Here is a 21,761-nt window from a genome sequence, read left to right on the forward strand (position 1 = left end):
TTTTGATACAAAACATTGACAAAGGTGAAAAACATGTAAGCATTAAAATTACAACCAATAAATTCATACTAATTAACAATGTATAAAATTTTCTTGGTTTTGTTGAAAAATATTAAAAAGTTATGCTTTTTACTTTTGTGGCTATAGTTTTGAGCCGTATCAAGCAGCTACATACTGCCACCTGGTGGCTAGCTCTGCACGGACAGCCCGGCTTTTGGTCAGGGTAGAGAGGATTTTCGCATTTACGCCTTGACCACTAAAAGCAAATACATCAATATCCACCCTTCCATTCATCCATTCTTCTATCTCAATTCAGCCACCGAATCCTGAACAGGAGTATCAATGGGAAGGAAAAAGAGGCAGTAAAGCTCAAGTATTTTATTAATAATTTATTGTCAGTAAGAAAGACTGGCTAATGGTAGTTTTCATTAAAAACCTTTACGAGACCATTGCATCACAAATATACAGACACTATAAAAACTGTGTCATGGTGGTTTTGGTTCTAAACAGGTATGCAGAAGGTCCCCGTTACACTTTCCAATAATGAAAAATGTTTATAATTCTAAATACAGCAACCCATGTAAGACATGTTCATGTATCACATCTCTCCCTCATCCTATGTACAGCTAGAAATGAATGACTACACTGAAATATTCTAACAAAATGTCATACTTCAGTGGAAAAAGACAGAGTGAAACCCTGGTTATAGTAAAAAAAAAAAAATCAGGGTGCTAGATAATGGCACTAACACCACCAAAATTCAGTTGAAACAAATGCACAAAATATCTTGGAAATCTAGTTAAAACTATGAAAAATCAAATCTGTACATAAAATTTACAAAAAAAAGAGACAGGAAAATTAAAATAATCAAATCTATATAAATATAGGAATCATGCTGACAACACAGGACTGGTTTTTCGTTTGATTATTTTAACACAGACAGATGTAAATCCCAAAAGATGTTGGGATACAGCACAGCCGATGAAAACCTCACGATGACAGTAGTTGGGACACTGCAAATGGCTAGCATGTCCAGAGGTGCAGGATCCAGCGCTGCCATGCCCATTCGGCTCACCAAAAAAAGCTTAGAAGCACTGCTGCAAAGAACAATGCGGATCACTCGTATCATCTCTAGGTTCACTAAAGTCAGGCACTTTGGGGGGAGCTGAGAGTCAGACTTCCGTGTGCTGCTGGGAATCCAGGGGCGGGATCGTCACCTCTTCGAAGTGGCCGTCGTCCCCGCTCTCATAGTCACTCATCATGACCTCGGACTCCACTTCGCAGCAGGCCGACACGTCGGAGCAGGAGGCCGTGGAGGCGTACACTGACATGGGCATGCTCTCGACAGCGGGCGCCTCGAAGTGTCTTTGATACCCTGGCGGGTAAGGGGCATGGGATTCTCTACAAGTACGATTCTCACCAGTGCCTTTTGTTTGAGGTTCAGACATATCGAGGGGATAAAAATTGGGCAAATACTGATTCAAGTTGAACCTCTGCCGGTTTCTTGATGAAGAACCCAAGCTACCCGCGGCAGGCATGTCTCTAGGAGGGTGGATGGATTCAAACTGATCACTGAATTCGGGCGGTAACGGTGGTAGCTCATCGGCTGCGGGGAAGTCTTCCGGGGGTGGAGGAAAATCACTTTCGATGTCATACCCTCCAGGGTAATAATCCGTATCGATGGCGTTTGGATCTGCTGAGTACAGGGGTGTCTGCTCATCAATCACCTCATAGTTGGGGAACTCTTGTATGTCCGGCAGAGGAACGCTTGGCATCCAGTCTGATGTATCCCAGTGATACCCTTGGTGGGAAAGAAATGAGATGTCAGTGTGTCTTCTCCCAAGCTTTTGTGCCATGGAAAGAGAGCTCAGTGTATCAAAGACACAAAGATGCAACTGCATTTATGCCTTCATTCAAAGTTCACCACTGGAAATTCCTCGTCTTTGCTCTGAAGACATCCCTCAACCCACTCCAGTTTAAAGACCCCTATGAACTAGGCTCTATTTCTAAAATGTGGACTCACGGTTTTATGTACACAACTAACATTCAAGGAGACGAAAGGAGTCCTAAGAGAAATGGATGCTAGCATCTAAATTCTATACATTTTTCTACAAATGATTCTAACCATCCTTTTAACTTTTCTTCTGTAATGTAGAACCCATTGCTCTATAGGAAGAAAAGTATTGAACCAGTCTTAGGACATTAGCAAAATACCCAGTGTCACTTGATCTGCACTACTTCTCATTAAAAAAATACTGATTAATGCAACTTAAAAAAAACCTCATTTCTATTTTTTGTAGAGACAAGGTCTCACTATGTTGCCCAGGCTGGTCTTAAACTCCTGGCCACAAGCAATCTTGCCAACTCAGCTTCCCAAAGTGCTGGGATTACAGGCGTGAGCCATCAGGCCCAGCCAATGCAACTTTTTAAAGTAATAAAAGTAACCTTTAACATGCTAAAGTTTAGAAAATAAGCTTCCTTCATAATAATGTAGCAAGTTTAATATTAAAATTACTATTTTTCATTAGCCCTCAGACAACAAATTAACTTAATATAGGTATGTATCAAAGCATGCCCCCAATTCAAGCAAAATACAATTGAACAAGCGTTGCAAGATTATAACACAGCCTCTGATACACTGTAACAATCAATCTGTGTTACTTCCAAAAGGACTATGATCCTTTTAGACTATACAAAGCATCACTATTTAAAAAAAAAAAACTTCCAATTTTGGAATAGTTTTTTTTTTTTTCCTCCTTAGGATTTAAAAAATCCTTGTAGAGGCGGGAGAAGGTTAGGCAATCTGTGCTTCGAATGCAATGCGCACACACATGCAGCCGTGTACTTAGTTACTGCTGCAAACACCGGGCGACCCAGTGTAGTCAGTCGGCACTGGGGCAAGGCTTGACCCATTGTTTTTAGTGAATATCAATGAATAACTGGCATGCGTAAGTCACCTCTTGGTTTGCTGAGGTCAGGAGCAGCCAAAGATTCTTTTGGTGGCAGAGTAGGAAAAAAAGAAAACATTTGTAATTAAAACAGACGGCTGAAAAGGCAATAAAGGTAAGTACACAGAACAATGAAAACTGCTTATAAAGGCCCAATCAGCCATACAGCATGTCCTTACGCCAGTATCTACAACAATTCCAAATGGCTGAGAAATGTATGTACCACAAATAAAATGGAATATGGAAGTGCAGGAAAAAGACCATGGAATGATGAACCAGAGATCTGGCCAGAAAACTCAAATATTACTTTCTTTTCCTTGTTTCTGACAATCACAGCCTGAAAACACAGAATTTTCTTAGGAATAATTAAAATAAAACAAACAGGCTCTAATAAAATATAAGCTGATCAGATTACACAGGTGATAGTCCAAACACATCTACAGCTACATAATGCACACACTTTATAGCACATTGCAACTTCAAAGGACATTGAATTCAGAGGAATTCACAGGCAAACTTAAGATACTTAAAGACAGATCTATAAGCTGAAGATCTCTCCAAACTATATGTATTCTGAATATGATTAAATATTTACACTGTGAGCCATTCCCTAAAGAGACCACGGCTACACTTACCCCCGTGTCTGTAATTACACTTGCCCTGCCAGGGCCCCGCATTTATACACAGAAGCCTAGCAGGATGTGTAACCAAATGCACGTAAATCCCACTATCAGTTAGGGCCATGAGACGCCTGCCCTGGCCCTGGCTAACCTTCAGGTTCTCTCTTTGAAATGGGGTGAAAATCCCTTCGAGTTGTTAGGAGGATTAAACAGGATAACGCAGGTTAAGCACTGTTAGAAACTACCAATAACTGTGAAAGTAGACATCACAGTAGAAAAACGGTCACATCAGTGATTTTTTAAACAAGGCTTTCTATGCATTCAACAGTGTTATAATTTGGGACAAATATTTGATTGATAGTTCACTTCTAGAAATTTCAATAATTTTAAAAGACTGGTGTTTCTAAAAAATGAATACGCCAGCATTTAGGTAACATGTATCTACAGAATCATTTTTAAGTCTAGTGACAAAAGTAGCAATTCCTTTAAACAAAAAAAGATCAACTTTTGTTACTGAGGCACTAGTAATAGCTTTCAACTTTAAATTCAATGTGCACTTCTTGGATATGCCAAAAAATATTTTTCGATGAAGGAGACTGCAATGAAGGAACTGTTGAAATTCTGCTCCTATAAACTTCAGTAATATTTAAAATGCTGAAGGTCATCAGTTTAACACTAAAACTTCACTAGACAAAATACAGATAAGTTTTTGATTCGCCAAGTGAAAACATGGTACTTCTTAGGAAAAGAAGCGTAGGCGTCATCAGTAACTGTAACGATGAACACTGGAGTATCTAAGCCTCTTCTGCCTGATAGCAAATGGGGCCCAGAGCTATCCTCCCTCCTCCTGAACGCTGACAGCGTCATGTCCTAGCATAGCGGGTCCCCCGAGCTCCATGATGACGTCTGTGTACTCGATGGCCTCCGTAAGCAGTTCTCAAGTGGGATCTCTAGACCGGTACCATCAGAGCTACCTGCGAACTGGTGAAAATTGCAAATTCTCAAGTCCCAACCCAGACCTGTTGGATCAGAAATGCTGGTGCTGGGAACCAGCAATTGGGCTTTTAACAGCCATCCAGATGATCTGATTCACATTACAGTTTGAAAAGTATGAGCCTGTGCCTTCCCCATGTGATGAATTTCAGTGCACTAATAAAGGGCTATTTTAATTTAAAATAATTTGGGGAAGGTGTTCAATGTCCTTTCTTACAACTCTGAGCAGATAAAGCTTCACATTAAATAATTTTCACTAAACCAAATATGAAAATATTCTTTTACCATGCTCTACACCCTTTTCTTTGATCATACTCAGGGAAAAACCAAAAGTGAAGAGTCAGTTACAGGTTAATTATGAAAGCTTTATGTTATTCAAGTCTTATTCCTCTACATTTGAAGAAGAATTTTTGTTTCAAAAAAATTTTAGGTAAAATTACTTCTGAACTTTTTTTATATTGCACCACCTATAGATAAGCTCTCAAGATCTTATGGTTACTTCTGATGTCTGTGTAAATCAATATGAATGGTAAAAAGGAACAAAGACATAACATACATCGAAATATTTTTTGCAAAACACCCATATTACATATATACACACCTGCATAAAATAAAAGGACTCAACCCCCACAAAAACACAAACTTTTTTCCTACCATTGCAATAGGCAATGCGGCCGTGCTCTACGACACAGCTGCTGCGAGACAGAGACACAAGCACGAGCACTTACAACTGTACCTTCTGTGCTCACCGTGTCAACCACAGCGTTGACAAGGTGCATTACGGTCACTATGGAAGCTTGCAAAAAGGTACAAAAGCAGTCAATTAGGAACATCTTCAGTTAGTCAGAAAACAGTGCATGAAATAAAGTTTTGTATTATACCATTTCTACCTCAAATTCAAACCGATGAGTGCTTTAATACAACCACATAATGATGCATGGTCTCCTCACTGTTAGTTGTGTGTCTCAGAGACTTTTCTAATCGAGCTATATATTTGTTATTATTAATCAAAAGAATAAAGTAAACATATTTTATTGGAATTTAAAAAAAATTTAGCTTTAAATTTTTTCACAGTTACAACTATGGATCATGCCAGGCCAAAACGATTCTTATTTTAACATCTTACAGGCAAGACTCGACATTCCAAGGCTACAATCTGTGGTTCGCCACTCTTCTGGCTGCTCAATCACTCACACATTGTCCCCCAAAAAAAGAAATTGAAGGAGAAACATATACAATCTAAAACAAGAATGTTTTTGTCCCTGTTCTGATTGTTTTCCCTGCAAATCTGTCTGTTTGCAGATGGACTAATCGCTGGTGAGCTAATGTACCAGTAGAGGAGGAGACTCTGCCCGTCCGTTTCCTGTGTAAATTCCCTTTTCATTTGTGTATCAGATTGTTTTAAAACAGCTATGCCAAGGCAAATATGTACACATGTGGTGGGCAGAAGGCCGGCCCTCAAACAGTCCACGTCCTAATCCCAGGAGCCTGTGAATATGTCACTATACACGGCAAAAGGGACTTTGTTGATGTGGTTCACATAAGGAAACTGAGATGAGGGATTTCCCTGGATTATCTAGGCGGGCCCGATGTAATCATAAGGGTGATTTTTCCGCACAGAGGCTTTCCCAGTTACGGCTGGGGGGGAGCTCTGCTGACAGAAGGGTGGTCAGTGAAAAGCTGTGTTGCTGTCTCTGAGAGATGGAAGAAACCAAGAGCCAAAGAATGTGGGCAGCCTCTAAAAACCAGGAGAGGAAGGAAAACAGGTTCTTCCCTCGAGTTGCAGAAGGGAATGCAGCCCTACTGATCGTGTGATTTTAGCCCTGTGAGACACAGGGGTTGGGCTTCTAAGCTACAGAATGACAGCAACACAAGTCTACATTGTTTTAGGCCACAGAGTTTGTGGTAATCTGTAACAATGGCCCTGGAAAACTGGGAATACGATGCAGGAACAGACTCTCAGCAGACTTTCAGTTTACAACTGATAATTACATTACGGTAATGAGTAAAATAAAAACACTCCTGTATATATGTTTTTTCTCTGCACTGCATTATCTGGAAGCTAGTTTTCATAAGTAATTTGACCATAACTTATTAAAAGCACTTGGGAATATTTTTTTTTTTTTTTTGAGACGGAGTCTCGCTCTGTCGCCCAGGCTGGAGTGCAGTGGCGTGATCTCAGCTCACTGCAAGCTACGACTCCCAGGCTCACGCCATTCTCCTGCCTCAGCCTCCCCAGTAGCTGGGAGTACAGGTGCCCACCACCACACCTGGCTAATTGTTTTTATATTTTTAGTAGTAGAGACGGGGTTTCACTGCCAGGATGGTCTTGATCTCCTGTCCTCGTGATCTGCCTGCCTCGGCCTCCCAAAGTGCTGGGATTACAGACGTGAGTGACCGCACCCGGCCACTTGGGACTATTATTAAGAAGACTGATGTTTCAACAACAAGAACTAGAAAGAAAATGCTGATAAAATTCTGAAATGTATTTATAAAGAGCATTTAGGGGCCAAGATATACATTATTACATAAAACTGGAAAAAGGAACTTCTTAGAATTAAAATGGATAAAAGACATAATTCTATCTTGTTGGTTTAACGAGGAAAGCTATGTCCATATACTCTATTCCTAATAAACACAGGTATATTTTGATACCATATATATATATATATACACACACACATACTTGAAATCAGAAATGACAGCACATACTTATAGCTATCTTTAGCTTGAAAAATGACTGCAATAGATGATGACTATACGGATTTATGGACTATATGATATATTATGGACTATATTACTCTGGATTGAATAATTATTAGTGGGGTTACCTTTTTACACCAATATAATATTTGAAACATATAACATATTAATATGTTAACATATTAATAATGTATAACATATTAATATATGTTTAATAATAAACATTACATGTTTATACAATAAAAAAATTATCATTAAACTTACTAATTCTGAGATTCAAAAATTTCCACTAAAAACTACACTGTGTTACTGAATATTGACAATTTTCTCTACTGGTATGCGTTAATATGGCAAAGCTAGTTATCAATGCGATTTACCCTATAGGGAAACCAGATCAACATAACTGGTGGCAAAGATCCCACCATCAAACTTTCTTCATTAGAAATAGAATTAAACTTACTAGCAATCTCTTAAACTGTGCTCTGGCAGTACGCTCTGATCCAAATGGGAGCTGGGGCCGCAGTGGGGTTGGGGGAGGAGACAAATAAAACCTTGTAATACCAAAGGTGCTACTGAAATCGAACATTTCAGACTATCACATCTCTTCTTAGAGGGGGTGTGTGTGTGTGTGAGAGAGAGAGAGAGTGTGTGCGTGTTTGTGTGCGTGCTGTGTGGTTAAGAAAGTTGTGAGGAGGATTTCTGACAAACCCACAAAACTGGGGTGATATTTACTGTTGTGAAAAAAAAGCCAATACAAGACTAGTCAATCAGATCCTTCAATGAATATGTTCTTCTCTATTACTGACCAGTTCAAACACCTATCCATTAAGAACAGTTTAGCTATTTTCCCCAGCAGACACTCATGCAAGTACGTATGGTATTGTTTAAAAGTGGTCCAAGAAAAATGAAAATATGGTGAGGCTTTTAAGGGTAGCTAGTGCGTCTACATTGTGAGATAACACAATAACACAACAAGCAAGCAAATCGCAGTGTTGCAGCACACCGCTGCCTCACCATTGTCATCGCACGATTCGGACTGGAAGGAACTCAGGGACTGCACTTCAGACAGGCTTTCCCGGGCACTGTACGGCTGGGAAGCCTTTTCCTCTAGAGGCTTCTTGGAAAGACAGGGATCGAGATCCACCACTTTCGCTAAAAGGAAGGATGATAAACAGTAAGTATATGGGTCAAGACGGTTTTGTTCACCGCTGAATCCTGAGACACACCACGCATTACCCAACGATGGCCTGAGATTTACTGAATAAATGAACGACTGAAAGAAAAACAGAAACACCTTACAAACTCAAACGAACAAATAAAAAACACCCTGCACAGAAAGACCTACACATCATCTCAGAGATTATTCACAGAGTAGAAATCACCCATAAGCATGCCTGTGGGTATCACTAGACAGTAAAGGCTGCTAAAATTTTGTTTTAAAATAATATGTGTAGCTTTAAAAAAAAAAAGCATCAAATATATGTTAGCTCACTAATATAAATATTTCCACTTCTCCAGGTCATATTTTTAAAAATCCTAGCATGAAAACGCTCCTGATTATTTTTCTGACATATTAATAAACTCAAAAAATTATAGATGAGAACCTTTATCAATTATAAAATGAAATGATCTCTCCAGAATATTAACTAAACATTACTAGATTCAATTTCTTAATTAAAATAACATCAAAGCCACAATGCTAACCCAGCAATCAGGACATCCAAAAAAGTTTCAAATCATCATACGGATTTCAGTCTAAGCATACTTGTCGCTAATGAAGCGTACACACATTTTGACTGGACAGAACTTGTGACCTCACTGTTTATCTCAAGTGACATTTTAGTGAGATGAAAAATGGCTCTTACTGTCATAGTCAAAGTCCCAGCTAGGCTTCTGGATGGAGTCGCTGTCAGAAGGGGAGTTTGAAGGGGGTGGGGGAGGCAGGTTTGGCGCCACGCTGCAGACCGCCACCGCTTTCCGGTGCCCGTGCACAGACTCGGGGTTAAAAGTGCTGAATTCGGGATGCTCTGGGATAGCAGATCCTTCGAAGGAATTTCGGTCCAGATTGTTTCTCGAGTCACTTGGAATGCTTGGCGTGTAGGAAATGGGCCGCACAGGCACCTGGGGTGGTATGTCTGAGTAAATGTTCTTATTTAGCTTGGAATCAAAATATGGTCTTTGCAAGAAAGCCGTAGCGGGTCCCAGGTGCTTGTCTTCAGGTTCGGCCTGATGCTTCTTTTTCCGACTAATCATCTTACGGCAGAGAACAAACACCACCACCAGTAAAAATATCCCTGCAATAAACACAACGATTCCGATTCCTTCTGCCAACCCAATGTTCCATGGCGTGGACACGTATTGGTTGGGTGCAGCATCCTCGCAGTGACGTCCCCTGTACTCGTGGCTGCAGTTGCAGTGATAGGAGCCGTGTGTGTTCTCACAGAGGGCCCCGTGCAGGCAGGGGTTTCCAGTGCACTCATCAACATCACTCTGACACCTGCCAAGAAAGTCAGGAATGAGGAGAGACCTGTGTAGCATCTGCCAGCGTACGTCAGGCTCAATCCTTATAGACTGAAGACTAATCCCTCCTTGATGATCTATGTGAAGATCAAACCCAGACCCAAAACAACTAAAAAATGTAACGTCGACAACCCTGAGAAAAGACCTTCTGTGGAGAAAGCAATCATGTGATCGCATGCTTTCGATGTATATTTGGGAAGGAAACACATCAAGCCACCACTAATGGCCATTTTCCTAGGATCCAACAGACTACTACGTCAACCCCATTGGCTAAACATTAGTTTTTTTCAAGTATTATATATATTATATTCATCTGCTTGATATTTCATTTTAAAGAGTGAAAAGATTATAAATTATATAAGGGGCCAATATGAGGATTATCAAAATCTGACATAATGTAGTTAAAATCACTGAACGTCTGTTGCATCTGCCAGTCAATATGACACTATGAAAAGGTATGAATCTAGTTAATGGGTGCAGCACACCAACATGGCACACGTATACATATGTAACAAACCTGCACATTGTGCACATATACCCTAAAACTTAAAGTATAATAACAATAAAATAAAAAAGTAAACAAAAATCTACATTTTAGAAATGATAAAAATTATACAAATACATTTTCAATTATAGATATTCCATTATATATATTATACAAATACATTTTCAATTATATATATTCAATTATATATGTGTATGTATGTGTATATAAATATATATATATATATATATATATTTCCGAGGTGTAACTTGTTAGAGAATAGAAACAAAAAAAATGTATAAAGGCAAAGAAAACTATGTATGAATTGTGAATTTACAAACTTAAAAAATGTTATAACAAAATACATCAAAAATTAAACCAATAAAGTCAAGGTCTTCATAAATAAAGTAAAAATTTAAGCAAAAAAAAAAAAAAAGAAAAGGTATGAATCTAAATTTTGAAAGAAACCATGTACCTTTCTCCCCTAAAGCCTGAATCACACTGACAAACGGCGCCATCCAAACTGTCAAAGCATGTTCCGCCATTCTTACACGGTTCATCTCTGCAGTACGGACTAAGCTGACACCTAAGGATTAAGGAGAAACATAAACCTCACGACCCTGTTGCAAATAAATACAGCAAAACAGAACATTAGCAAATTAACGTGGAGACTTTTTACATGCACCATTGCATGTTTAAGAAGAATTTTATACTACGATTAATTATGAAAGTTAAGAAAAATACACATACCTCTGACCAGTATATAATCCTCTACACTGGCAAACAAAGCCTCCGTTGTCGACAACGCACGTGCCCCCATAGAGGCATGGGTTGGAGGAACACGGATTCACGCTTATCTCACAGTGGGTCCCTATGTATAAGGCACTGCATTTGCAGTAATAACCTAAATTGGCAAAAAGGAACAAAAAAGTCCTATCACTCAGTGACTCCAAAACCTGGTCTTAATTATATTGCTTTTTAGCTTTAAGACTTAGTTCTCTGAGGTCTGTAAAAGCTTGTAAAATTCTCACTCTCTCTGGGAAAAAAGTTGGCTACATCAACAAGCCTTCCACTGCTGGTATAACCAGAACATCCAGAATTGAAGAGAGAACTCAGTTAGCTTTAGTTCATCATAATTTGCATCAACATCATTAGGTCACACATATAGAGGAGGAAAATACAGTTCTTTACTTGAGTGACCATGTACATAGCACCACTTAACATCTCAATTTATTTGCAATTCACAAGCATTTAAGGATTAAATGAGAAAATAATGAATGTGAAAAGCACTTTGAAGACTATAAATTACCTTTCAATATTTTTATTTTTTGAGACAGGTCTCGCTCTGCCACCCAGGCTGGAGTGCAGTGGTGCAATCTCAGCTCATTGCATTCTCAAACTCCCGGGCTCAGGGATCCTCCCACCTCAGCCTCCTGAGTAGCTGGGACTAGAGGCATGCCACACGCCTGGCTAATTTTTAAAGTTTTTGTAGACATGGGGTTTCCCTGTACTGCCCAGGCTGCCTCACTCCTAGCCTCAAGCGATCCTCCTGCCTGAGCCTCTCAAACATGTAAAGATTGAAGAAAGGAGATCATCACATCTGCTCAAAGCAGTACGAAGAATGTCGACTCCACTTTGTCAAGTCTGTGACAGGTGGTGTGGCAGATCTTCTAACTGCCTGCCTTGGGGGCACACTGCAGCAGTGCTTCCCCGCCCCTCCAAAGCTGGTGTGGCCGTGGGTTGAAGTGTGGCAGGCCACTTCTAAGTGCCTGCCTTGGGGGCACACTGCAGCACAGTGCTTCCCCGCCCCTCCAAAACTGGTGTGGCCGTGGGTTGTGGTGTGGCAGATCTTCTAACTGCCTGCCTTAGGGGCACACTGCAGCAGTGCTTCCCCGCCCCTCCAAAGCTGGTGTGGCCGTGGGCTATAGTGTGGCAGGTCACTTCTAAGTGCCTGCCTTGGGGGCACACCACCACAGTGCTTCCCCGCCCCTCCAAAACTGGTGTGGCCGTGGGTTGAAGTGTGGCAGGCCACTTCTAACTGCCTGCGTTGGGGGCACACCGCAGCAGTGCTTCCCCGCCCCTCCAAAGCTGGCGTGGCTGTGGGGTTTTCTCAGGATGAAGAACTGTGGTGCCCTGGGCCAGGGCCTTAGGAGCCAGGGCCCGGCTGCCATGCTCCTTTACTCCTGCTTCGGGACCATGGGAGTGCCTGTCAGGAAAGCACCTCTCTCAGCCTCATCCCTAAGTGACAAAATGAGGACAGCCTCCTTGCTAACCTGGTTTGGACGTGTAACTAATACGAGCACAGTATAAACCAGAGTGTTTCTGTGGGGATGGCCTGGCCCACTCTATGCACACAGAATGCAAATACACTTCCCTGAGAGAACAAGATAAAACCAAAGCTTTGGAAATCCCACTTAATGACAGTATTATTTTTGCTCTGTTCATTATACCAAGCTCTATTTGGCATGACAACTGTCATTTTCCTAACTGTACCCTATTATTGGTAAGTGGGCCTAACAGGAGTCCAGGGTGCAAAAGACACAGAGTACCCCACTACACCAGGGCTTCAAGACAAGACAGATATGGCAGTACTTCAGGAGGGATTCAGGGCCTTCTGGAAAATCATATTCCCAACTATTACTGCCAGCAAGAATCTAGCAGGCCCTCTACGCTGAGCCATTAGAGAAAAGGTGATGCGAAGAACAAAGAAGGGCTAAGCGGTACGAATTGTAAATTCCCCTGGATCGATGACTATGGAGTTAAAGAAGAGTTCTGAGTCACTTGGAGCGCCTCCTGCTCGGGCGCTGGGATGGCACTGCAGGCGCTCAGCAGTGGGAGCCGCGGCACCTGCAGCCTGGGCACCGGAAGAGCACCAAACCCAGCTCTGCTCCCGTGTGAGGGATGCTGCTCAATTCCAACACTGACTGCAGTGTCTGACAATATTACCTGAATCAAGAGAGAAAAAAATATAAAAATACCTGGGGAGCTTCCCCTGAAATGTATACACGTGCACCATTTTAAAGACGGCAACATTACGGAGCCTACCTCCAGCAGGTGACGGGCTGCAAACGCCTCCATTCTGGCAAGGGTTGCTGGCGCAGTCTTCCGCCGCTGTCAGGAAGCAGCCTGGAGACACATCCACCGACTCTTCGATGTGTGCGTAGCTTCTGGGTTTGCTGTTTAAAGGGAGCTCCTGCCCATTCAAATAAATGGAGTCCATACAACCCCTGAAACCATTACCAACTTGAGGACTTCTTCCATGCCTTGTTCCCTGCTGACGGATGTGGCCACCGAAAAACACATAGTTATCCAAGTTCAGCGTTTTCAGAGTCCCTGGGGCTGTGCCCGACGCAGTATGAACTTGGTCTAGAACCAAACGAGCATAGTTTCCGTTCACTTCCAGGGACACTGCGTGCCACCGCCCATCATTGACCTGAATGCTCTGAACAGAGACAATTCCAGGGCCACTTCCACAGTCAAACTTGTACTGCAGCCTTCCATGATGAATCTAGGAGAAAAACAGTGACTATTCACATTACTCTCATAGAACCTTCAATGAGAGTGCCTGATCACAAATCTACAGGAGAGGGGTTAGGGAGTGAGGGCAGAAGTTAGGCCTTGCATTTAAGTACTACAGAGCACAGATTCATCTGTCCACCGTACAAATCATTAAAATGCGTCTTTTAGGAATATCAAGTTATAATGCACATCCACAAAGCATCATGGAAGCGAGTAATTAACTACTAACTGAACACATAAGCATTAGGTAATATCAAAAGTCAAAACTGAATAATGTTTTTAAAAAAGGTGGGCAAGATACGTAACACCTGAAACACATGTAGGATGTCTCTATAAACTATAACAGTTTTTATTTGGAGACAGAGTTTTGCTCTTGTCGCCCAGGCTGGAGTGCAGTGGTGTGATCTCAACTCACTGCAACCTCTGCCTCCCCTGCTCAAGTGATTCCTGTGCCTCAGCCTCCTGAGTAGCTGGAATTACAGGCGTCCGCCACCAAGTCTGGCTAATTTTTTGTATTTATAGTAGAGAGCAGGTTTCACCATGCTGGCCAGGCTGGTCTCGAACTCCTAACCTCAAGTGATCCACCTGCCTCAGCCTCCCAAAGTGCTGGGATTACAGGCGTAAGCCACCACACCCAGCCAACATTATTAAAATGTAGTATCACCTAGAGTTTGAATGCTGACTGTCACATGGACCTAAATTTCTATGTCGCGGCAGAGCAAAAAGAGCTCTTCATCCCACAAAGTCTAAAACTTGGATAGGCATCAATGAACTACTTAAATGTGGAATTCAACCATTTCACTTACTTTATTATCTGTGCAAATTAACAATCTGAATATAAAATGAAATTTATGGTTTGAAAGTCATCACTGAGATGCAACACTGCGGAGAAACATACCTCCAAGATGCTATAGTCAGTTCCTCGAGCGTACATGACAACTGCATGCATGGAATACGTTCTGAGCCTCATGGTCAGTTTCATCTCTAATTTATTTTCATTTTCCGTCAGACGATATTTCACATAGCTGTTTCCAGTCAGTGTCATAGATGAACTCCCTGTGAATCACAAAGAGGAAAAAATAAACCAGAACCAAGTTTAAGCATATTTTTAAAAGTATGACTCCCCTGCACCCCTCGAGACTGATTTAGGGTTTTATTTAAGATGATAACATTTTAATATCCAATTCTGTGCGAAAACGTCTATTTGCTTAATGAAAAGCCCAGCATGACTGGCTCTCTGGAAAGAATAAATTTGATGACCGCATCACAGAGAAATGAATTCTAAAGTAATGAAAGATTAAATATAAAAATGTTCAGTATAAAATTATTAGGAGAAAATTTCAGAAAATAGTTATACATAGCCTCAAGGTGATTTAAGAAACCTTCTCAAGCAAAATAAAACAATCCCCATTCCCCAAAGAAGATGCAAATGTCATCAAACTCCAGAGATGGCAACTGTTACATAACATTATGTAGAACTGACTAAATAACAATTGAATTTCAAAATGACAAGAGGCGTACCTAACAAATCAAAAGATAATATAAATATAAATGATATAAAGTCAGAGGTAACTGCAACATTGTGAATGTTAATACTCCTAATACACAAATAACTCTACACATCGGTACTAAGAAACAAATAACCCAGACCATCAAACAACATGAACGGGTAGGCCACAGCAGAGGCAATACTGATAGGAAAAGAACAAATGAGATGAAAACTTTTAAAGTAGCCAGAGAAATGCAAATTATGATAATTAGATATCATTTCACACCCATCAAACAGATGGTGGGGAATTCGTTTTATAATTGTTGGTTTTTTTTTGTTTTTTTTTTGTTTTTTTTTGAGACGGAGTCTCGCTCTGTCGCCCAGGCTGGAGTGCAGTGGCGCGATCTCGGCTCACTGCAAGCTCCGCCTCCCAGGTTCACGCCATTCTCTTGCCTCAGCCTCTCCAAGTAGCTGGGATTACAGGCGCCTGCCACCACGCCCGGCTAATTTTCTGTATTTTTAGTAGAGACGGGGTTTCACTGTGGTCTCGATCTCCTGACCTCGTGATCCGCCCGCCTCGGCCTCCCAAAGTGCTGGGATTACAAGTGTGAGCCACCGCGCCCGGCCTCGTTTTATAATTGAAAATGTTCAGTTATATCAAGAGAATGGAGAGTGAAACCTTCATACATAACTGGAAGAAATAAAAATTAATACGACTTTTTGGAAAACTAATATAGTGACAAAAAAATTTAAAATGTCATTGATCTTTGAGATAGCAAATTCTAGTTTTATAATCTACACACTGTATAGAAATGAACGCATCAGTATGTAAAGATGCATGTATAAAGATTGCTTTATCTGAAAGATACAGAACTTGAAACTTTACACATAAGAACAATGTTGAGTAAGTACAGCCATGCTAGAAAATATTATCCAGCTATCAAAAAGAATCAGGTTTATAGGTGATGGCTTGGAACGATACGAAGGGCGCTCTTTACCATACTGCTAAGTGGAGGGAAAAGGCAGGAGGGAGAGAACTGTGTGAGATACGATCACTCTTGAGTTTCTAGGAAAATTAAACTGCTACATACGGCGCTGCGTTGTTAGCTATATGTCTATATAATCATTGAAGACACAGGAGGAGGAACACCAACTATGAATCAAGGGGTGTGCTGTAATAAGAGGAAGCAAAACTTACTACTGTCCTTCTTCATTCATCTCCACATCTGTCTTCTTACAATAAACATACTTTGCAATATTTTTAGACTCCAATAAAGAAGAAAATGGTAAGAAACAATAAAACTGATTTTTAAAAGTAAAAGTATACCCAACCATTCAGCTCTCACCTGGGCACTGACCAAACCTGCCGCCGGGACAGACACAGGTGTGTTTCTCCTCCCGGGGATCAGACACACATTCGGATCCCTCAGGGCATGGATTATCTTCACAGCCACGGTGGACAGGTGGGCATCTTCCCTCTTCATTCAAAGACAAGAGGGGAGAAAGGGAAAAGATAATTAACAGGCATTTCAAGAACATCACCTTTCATGTATAGCCATCAAAGGCTTCAAAGGCCGTCTGAAACAATCTGTGACACCGACTTTCATACACTCATGTGCAGTACCTTTGCAGAGACACACCGCTGCCCTGTGGTGGCGGGGAGTCACAAAACTCAGTCTGGCTGTGCTGTGTGTTGACATCACACTTTCATCCACAGACACCTTTTCATCGCAGAACCTCCAGGGGCAGTCCAGTCCTGCGCAGAGTTTCTGGAATACATTCAGTATCCTAACTCCAATGATTTCCTCAATGTCAGTCACGGAAGAGTTAATCTTGTGCAGAAGTTGTTTTGTTGAAATCTGAACACTACCTGATTTCTCTACAAAAAGTAAGACGTCCAGATGGGGGTGAGGTTCAGAGGACTGCAAACTAACAATCTGTATGTCGTTCCTCCTCACACCCAGGATGTTCCGTAAAGCTCGCTGGAAGTTGCGCCAGTAGTCGCCAACAAATTCTTCCGGAGTGAGGTTGGCAAAGCGGACAGCGATGGTGTGGTTCAACATCTCCTGTGTGACTTGTCTGATATGCACTGTGATGTCGGCCACCGTCGTGAACTTCCCATCTGTTACGCTGACGTTGAGAAGGTACTGCCCTATGTCTAGCTTTTTGTGTGCTATCAGCTTGCCCCCTGTGCTGGAAACAGAGAACAGGTTGTCCATCTGAGGGTCGAGACTGTAGGTTAGAGTATCATACACGTCCTGGTCTGTGGCATGGATCTTCCCAATGACGCCACCTGAGTACTCTTCTCCAGAAGCGGTGATGAAAATCTCTAGGGGCAAAATCGCAGGGGGATAGATGCTCTCCTCAATGACCCTAATGTCAACGTATGTCAAAGATGATAACTGAGGCTTTCCATTATCTGCCACCTACAAGAAAAGAAAAATAAAACCACCTTTGTCTATGGCACTGTTCGTAACTTCTTTAATAAAAACATTTGTATTACTCAAGTTCCCAAAAAATTACTAACTGGTAGATACCTATTTCTCCACACAAGAAATGTATCAAGGAAAAGGACAAATTTCTTTATAGCACTTCACTAGTTCACACTGAAACCTAGCTCTGTCAATGACTATGACAAAATAAGCAATGAGCTCCTTCAAACACAACGGGATAAAAATGGAAGGTACGGCAAAAAACAAAGACAGCAATTCTACGAATGTTTGTTTTTGTATGAAACGTAAGCTGTTCAAATAGAAGAGGGTAACCACGCCAAGCAGCTCTTCTCGATGAATCCACAACCAAACCATAAAGAAAGCCATTCATACCTTCACCTGCAGTAAGTAATGATCTTTCTCCTTCCTCTTGATGGCAGATGAAGTCAGGAGGACTCCTTGCTGGTTAACTTCAAACGCCTTCTCATCATTTCCAGTTACAATAGTAAAGAAGAAGGGTGGACCGTTATGGGAAGAATCCTCATCTGTTACTACCAGCTGCAGCACGCTGAAGCCCACTGGCTTATTTTCCTGCACAAGATTAGAAACAAAATTAAATAAAAATCCTGGAACACAGCCAAATCTACATGGGACGGATGCATGAGTTTTCTATAATATAAAATACACACAAAACAAAGCCTTACTGCTCTATCCGAAAGGAAGAGAAGAGAGGTGGAGACGGGAGTGTGGTGGTGAGGAGGGAAAGGAGAAGGGGTGTAGCAAAAAGGGAAGAAAAAGGAGGCTGAGGAAGGAAACGTGATAAGAAAGGATGTGTGAGGAGGAGGAGGAAGGAAGCAGAAAGGAGGAGGAGTGGGGGACAGGAGGAAGAGCAGAGAGGAGCAGGAGTGCAGGAGAAGAGGAGGACTGGAGCAGAAAAGGAAGAGATGAGGCCAGGCGCGGTGGCTCACGCCTGTAATCCCAGCACTTTGTGAGGCTGAGGCGGGTGGATCACCTGAGGTCAGGAGTTCAAGACCAGCCTGGCCAACGTGGTGAAATCCCGTCTCTATTAAAAATACAAAAATTAGCCGGGTGTGGTGGCGGGCGCCTGTAATCTCAGCTACTTGGGGCTGATGCAGGAGAATCGTTTGAAGCCGGGAGGTGGAGGTTGCAGTGAGCTGAGATCGTGCCATTGCACTCCAGCCTGGGCAACAAGAATGTGGAGGGAAGAGGAGGAGTGGGGAGAGGAGTGGCGAGGAGGAAGAGGAGGAGGAGGAAAAGAGGTGGAGGGAGGGGGAGGGAGGGGGAGGAATGGGGAGGAGTGGGAGGGAGGAGTGGGGAGGAGGAAGAGGAGGAGGAGGAATGGAGAAGAGGCGGAGGGAGGAGGCGTAGGGAGGAAAGAAGAGTGAGGTGAAGAAAGTGGAGTAGAAGATGGGGCGGGAAGGAAGGATTGGGGGATAGAAGAAGAGCAGGAGAGAAGAGGAACGTCAAGAGGGGGAGGAGAGGGCAGAGGAAAAGCACCAGCAGCAGCAGGTCTGATTAAGAAATAAACTCTTAGGAATCCTAGAACGGTGAGAACATCTCAAAAATCAAAGCACGGAAAGAAAAGAGATAAAAGCTTGGCTTTATCTTTAAAATGCTCATCTTTTAATATTGATAGAGACTTCCTGAATTCTACATTTCCCATTTTGCTAAAAAGAAACCTTTGGATAAGAAAGAAAAGCAACAGAGGCCAATGGAAAAGCTCATTTCAAAGACTCCCAGGACCCCCTTGGCACTCGAAGCCCACCTGGATAATGACACTGTAGTTTCCCCTGGAGAAGACGGGCGCGTTGTCATTGACATCAGACACATCGATGTTCACAGTCGTCGTGTTGACTCTGGGTGGACTGCCATTATCAGAAGCTTGAACCGTGAGCGTGTAACCTGAAATCTTTTCAGGCAAAAGACAGAATGCACGTTCATTTTCACAAGGCCGACAGACAGAGCTCCAATGAGGAGTGTCCTCCTGAGAGTCCTGAAGGGCAGGTCCCAGTGAGCTGCCACTACCTGTTGCATCCTGCCTGTGGGCGATGCCCTAACCTCCTACAAATGAGTGCATGCAAGTAACACACATTTCCCAACAGCAAGAATTACCAACAATGATTAGATTCTCTGATGCCTCTCAAAAATGTACTTATTTTGTAAAAGTGTTTTATCTTGCAGTTCTATTAACAGAAATTAAGGCATAAAAGTAATACAAATGATTAGGACAAAAAGTTAACATATCTCAAATGCTGTTGCTTCGGTAAAAGGGCAGCAGCCTTCCTTAGGGCCCCAAGTTTGCTCTCAGTGGACGTAGACAGACATGAGCTGCCTCCCACACCTCAGTGCTGACTCATTTCCAACGCCTCAGGACACTCCAGATCACCCTCCCCCTCAATTTCACACTCGGATTATACTCAGCTGTCTAAATCCCTCAGGATTAGCTCGTCATGACCTCCTACAAAAGAAAGAAAGTCAAGTGAGATAGCTTCTTTTTCAGGGCAGTTCCCTCTAAAGCTCTGTCTTCTAGAATGAGTTGTGGGAGAAGCTGGAAAGCTGGCTAGATCCCAGAGTATGTTCTACAGAACGTTAGTCCTGCAAGATGGTCCAACGAAAAAGAATTCTGCTGGCACATTACTTTGGGAAATACCACAGGCTAGCTCCTTTGGTATCTCACAATGGACAGAAATATATTAAAGGATCTGGGTTCTTTTGTCAAAGATACTAAATTTATTCTGCTCCATAGTGGGGGCGATCCTAAGCATGCTTCCCAAATCCTTAGAAAGTCCCTTCTCAACATTCACACATCAAAAGAGAAATTAAAGAATTGAGACTTTAATGAGGCATCTCATCACTATCTCCCCCCAAATTCCTTTAATCTTAGATATACCCATTATTCTTCTGAAATCTCATTCTTTGTCATCACCAGTGTCCTTCTCATTCCCAAATCGAAGGCTTCTTTTGGTTCTCCTTCACAGGCCTACCTTTCTGAGGTAGTTCCTGCTCAGCTTCCCTTCCTGGACATGAGTCTGCACAGATGGATGGATAGATGAGTGTTGGGTGGATGGGTAACTGGCTAGATAGGTGGGTGGATAAATGGGTGAATGAATAACTATATAGATGGGTGAATGACTGGATAAATGGGTGGATGGATATTAGATAAGTGGGTGGGTGGATGTTCAGCCTTGCTGCCTCTCCTGATTTGTTCATATTTATCTCAATCCCTCATGTCACTTCTATCAACATCTCCAAGGGAAAGTACCATATCTACAGTTAGGGCTTTCCAGTCTCTAAATCTGACTAAAATCTCCAAATACTGGCTGAGTAATTCTGCCTGAATATGCTATTTCCCTTTAAAAACCAGCATATCGAAAAACACATTCATTAGCCTCTCCCATCCCTTACACGTTTATACCTCATAACTTTTCTTTAATGGTACTACCCAGTCAAAGCAAGACCAAAAAATCAGGCTGCCTCTGACACCAATGCTTTCTACATGGAGCCGTATCTAAGCTTTGTGGATTCTAATTTTTCCTTTGCAAATAGTTTCTTCATTTGGCATTCACAGACACCAAAATCCACAGGTCTTCAAGTCCCTGATATAAAATAGTGTAGTATTTGCACATAACCTATACACATCCTCCCAAACACTTCAAGTCATCTCTAGATTATAGTACCTAATACAATATCAGTGCAATGTAGATGGTTGTTATACAGGGGGTGGGGGTTGTATTTTTGTTGTTGTTGTATTGTTATTTTTTATTGTTTTTCTTTTTCTGGAGGCAGGGTCTCACTATGTTGCCCAGGCTGGTCTTCAACTCCTGGGCTCAATGAATTCTCCCACCTATGCCTCCCACATAGCTGAGACTATTGGAGGAGGCCACCACACCCAGCATTTTTTCTTTTCGAATACTTTTCGATCCATGGTGGGTTGACTTCATGAATGCAGAATCTGCAGATAGAGAGGAGTGACCCACCTTCCTCAGCTCACAAATGCTCATACCCTAGTGCCTGTGGCATCAGGTCCAAACC

The 21,761-nt window shown here is 42.0% G+C and overlaps 1 protein-coding gene across 11 annotated transcripts in view; it reads right to left on the reverse strand.

Moving 5' to 3' along the window:
* Window positions 1-374: 374 nt before the first annotated feature.
* FAT1 (FAT atypical cadherin 1) overlaps window positions 375-21,761 on the reverse strand; it is a 138,949-nt gene continuing 117,562 nt past the window's right edge. For 3 of the 11 annotated variants that reach the window (XM_058436999.1, XM_058436997.1, XM_058436998.1), the window contains 13 exons: window positions 19,495-19,638; window positions 18,102-18,299; window positions 16,901-17,702; window positions 16,623-16,754; window positions 14,686-14,843; window positions 13,314-13,776; window positions 11,019-11,172; window positions 10,744-10,854; window positions 9,130-9,761; window positions 8,279-8,416; window positions 5,298-5,357; window positions 2,958-2,993; window positions 375-1,801 (listed from right to left, as the gene is read on the reverse strand). In XM_058436999.1, coding sequence (XP_058292982.1) covers window positions 1,173-1,801; window positions 2,958-2,993; window positions 5,298-5,357; window positions 8,279-8,416; window positions 9,130-9,761; window positions 10,744-10,854; window positions 11,019-11,172; window positions 13,314-13,776; window positions 14,686-14,843; window positions 16,623-16,754; window positions 16,901-17,702; window positions 18,102-18,299; window positions 19,495-19,638 — 3,657 coding nt within the window. In that variant the 3' untranslated portion in view covers window positions 375-1,172. Of the gene's footprint in view, window positions 1,802-2,957; window positions 2,994-5,289; window positions 5,358-7,724; window positions 7,776-8,278; window positions 8,417-9,129; window positions 9,762-10,743; window positions 10,855-11,018; window positions 11,173-13,313; window positions 13,777-14,685; window positions 14,844-16,622; window positions 16,755-16,900; window positions 17,703-18,101; window positions 18,300-19,494; window positions 19,639-21,761 lie in introns of those variants that run through there. The other 8 variants (XM_032149067.2, XM_032149064.2, XM_032149068.2 and 5 more) reach the window with 6 other exon arrangements.

This window comes from Hylobates moloch, unplaced genomic scaffold (genome assembly GCF_009828535.3).
Source record: "Hylobates moloch isolate HMO894 unplaced genomic scaffold, HMol_V3 SCAFFOLD_3, whole genome shotgun sequence".
Taxonomy (NCBI): domain Eukaryota; kingdom Metazoa; phylum Chordata; class Mammalia; order Primates; family Hylobatidae; genus Hylobates; species Hylobates moloch.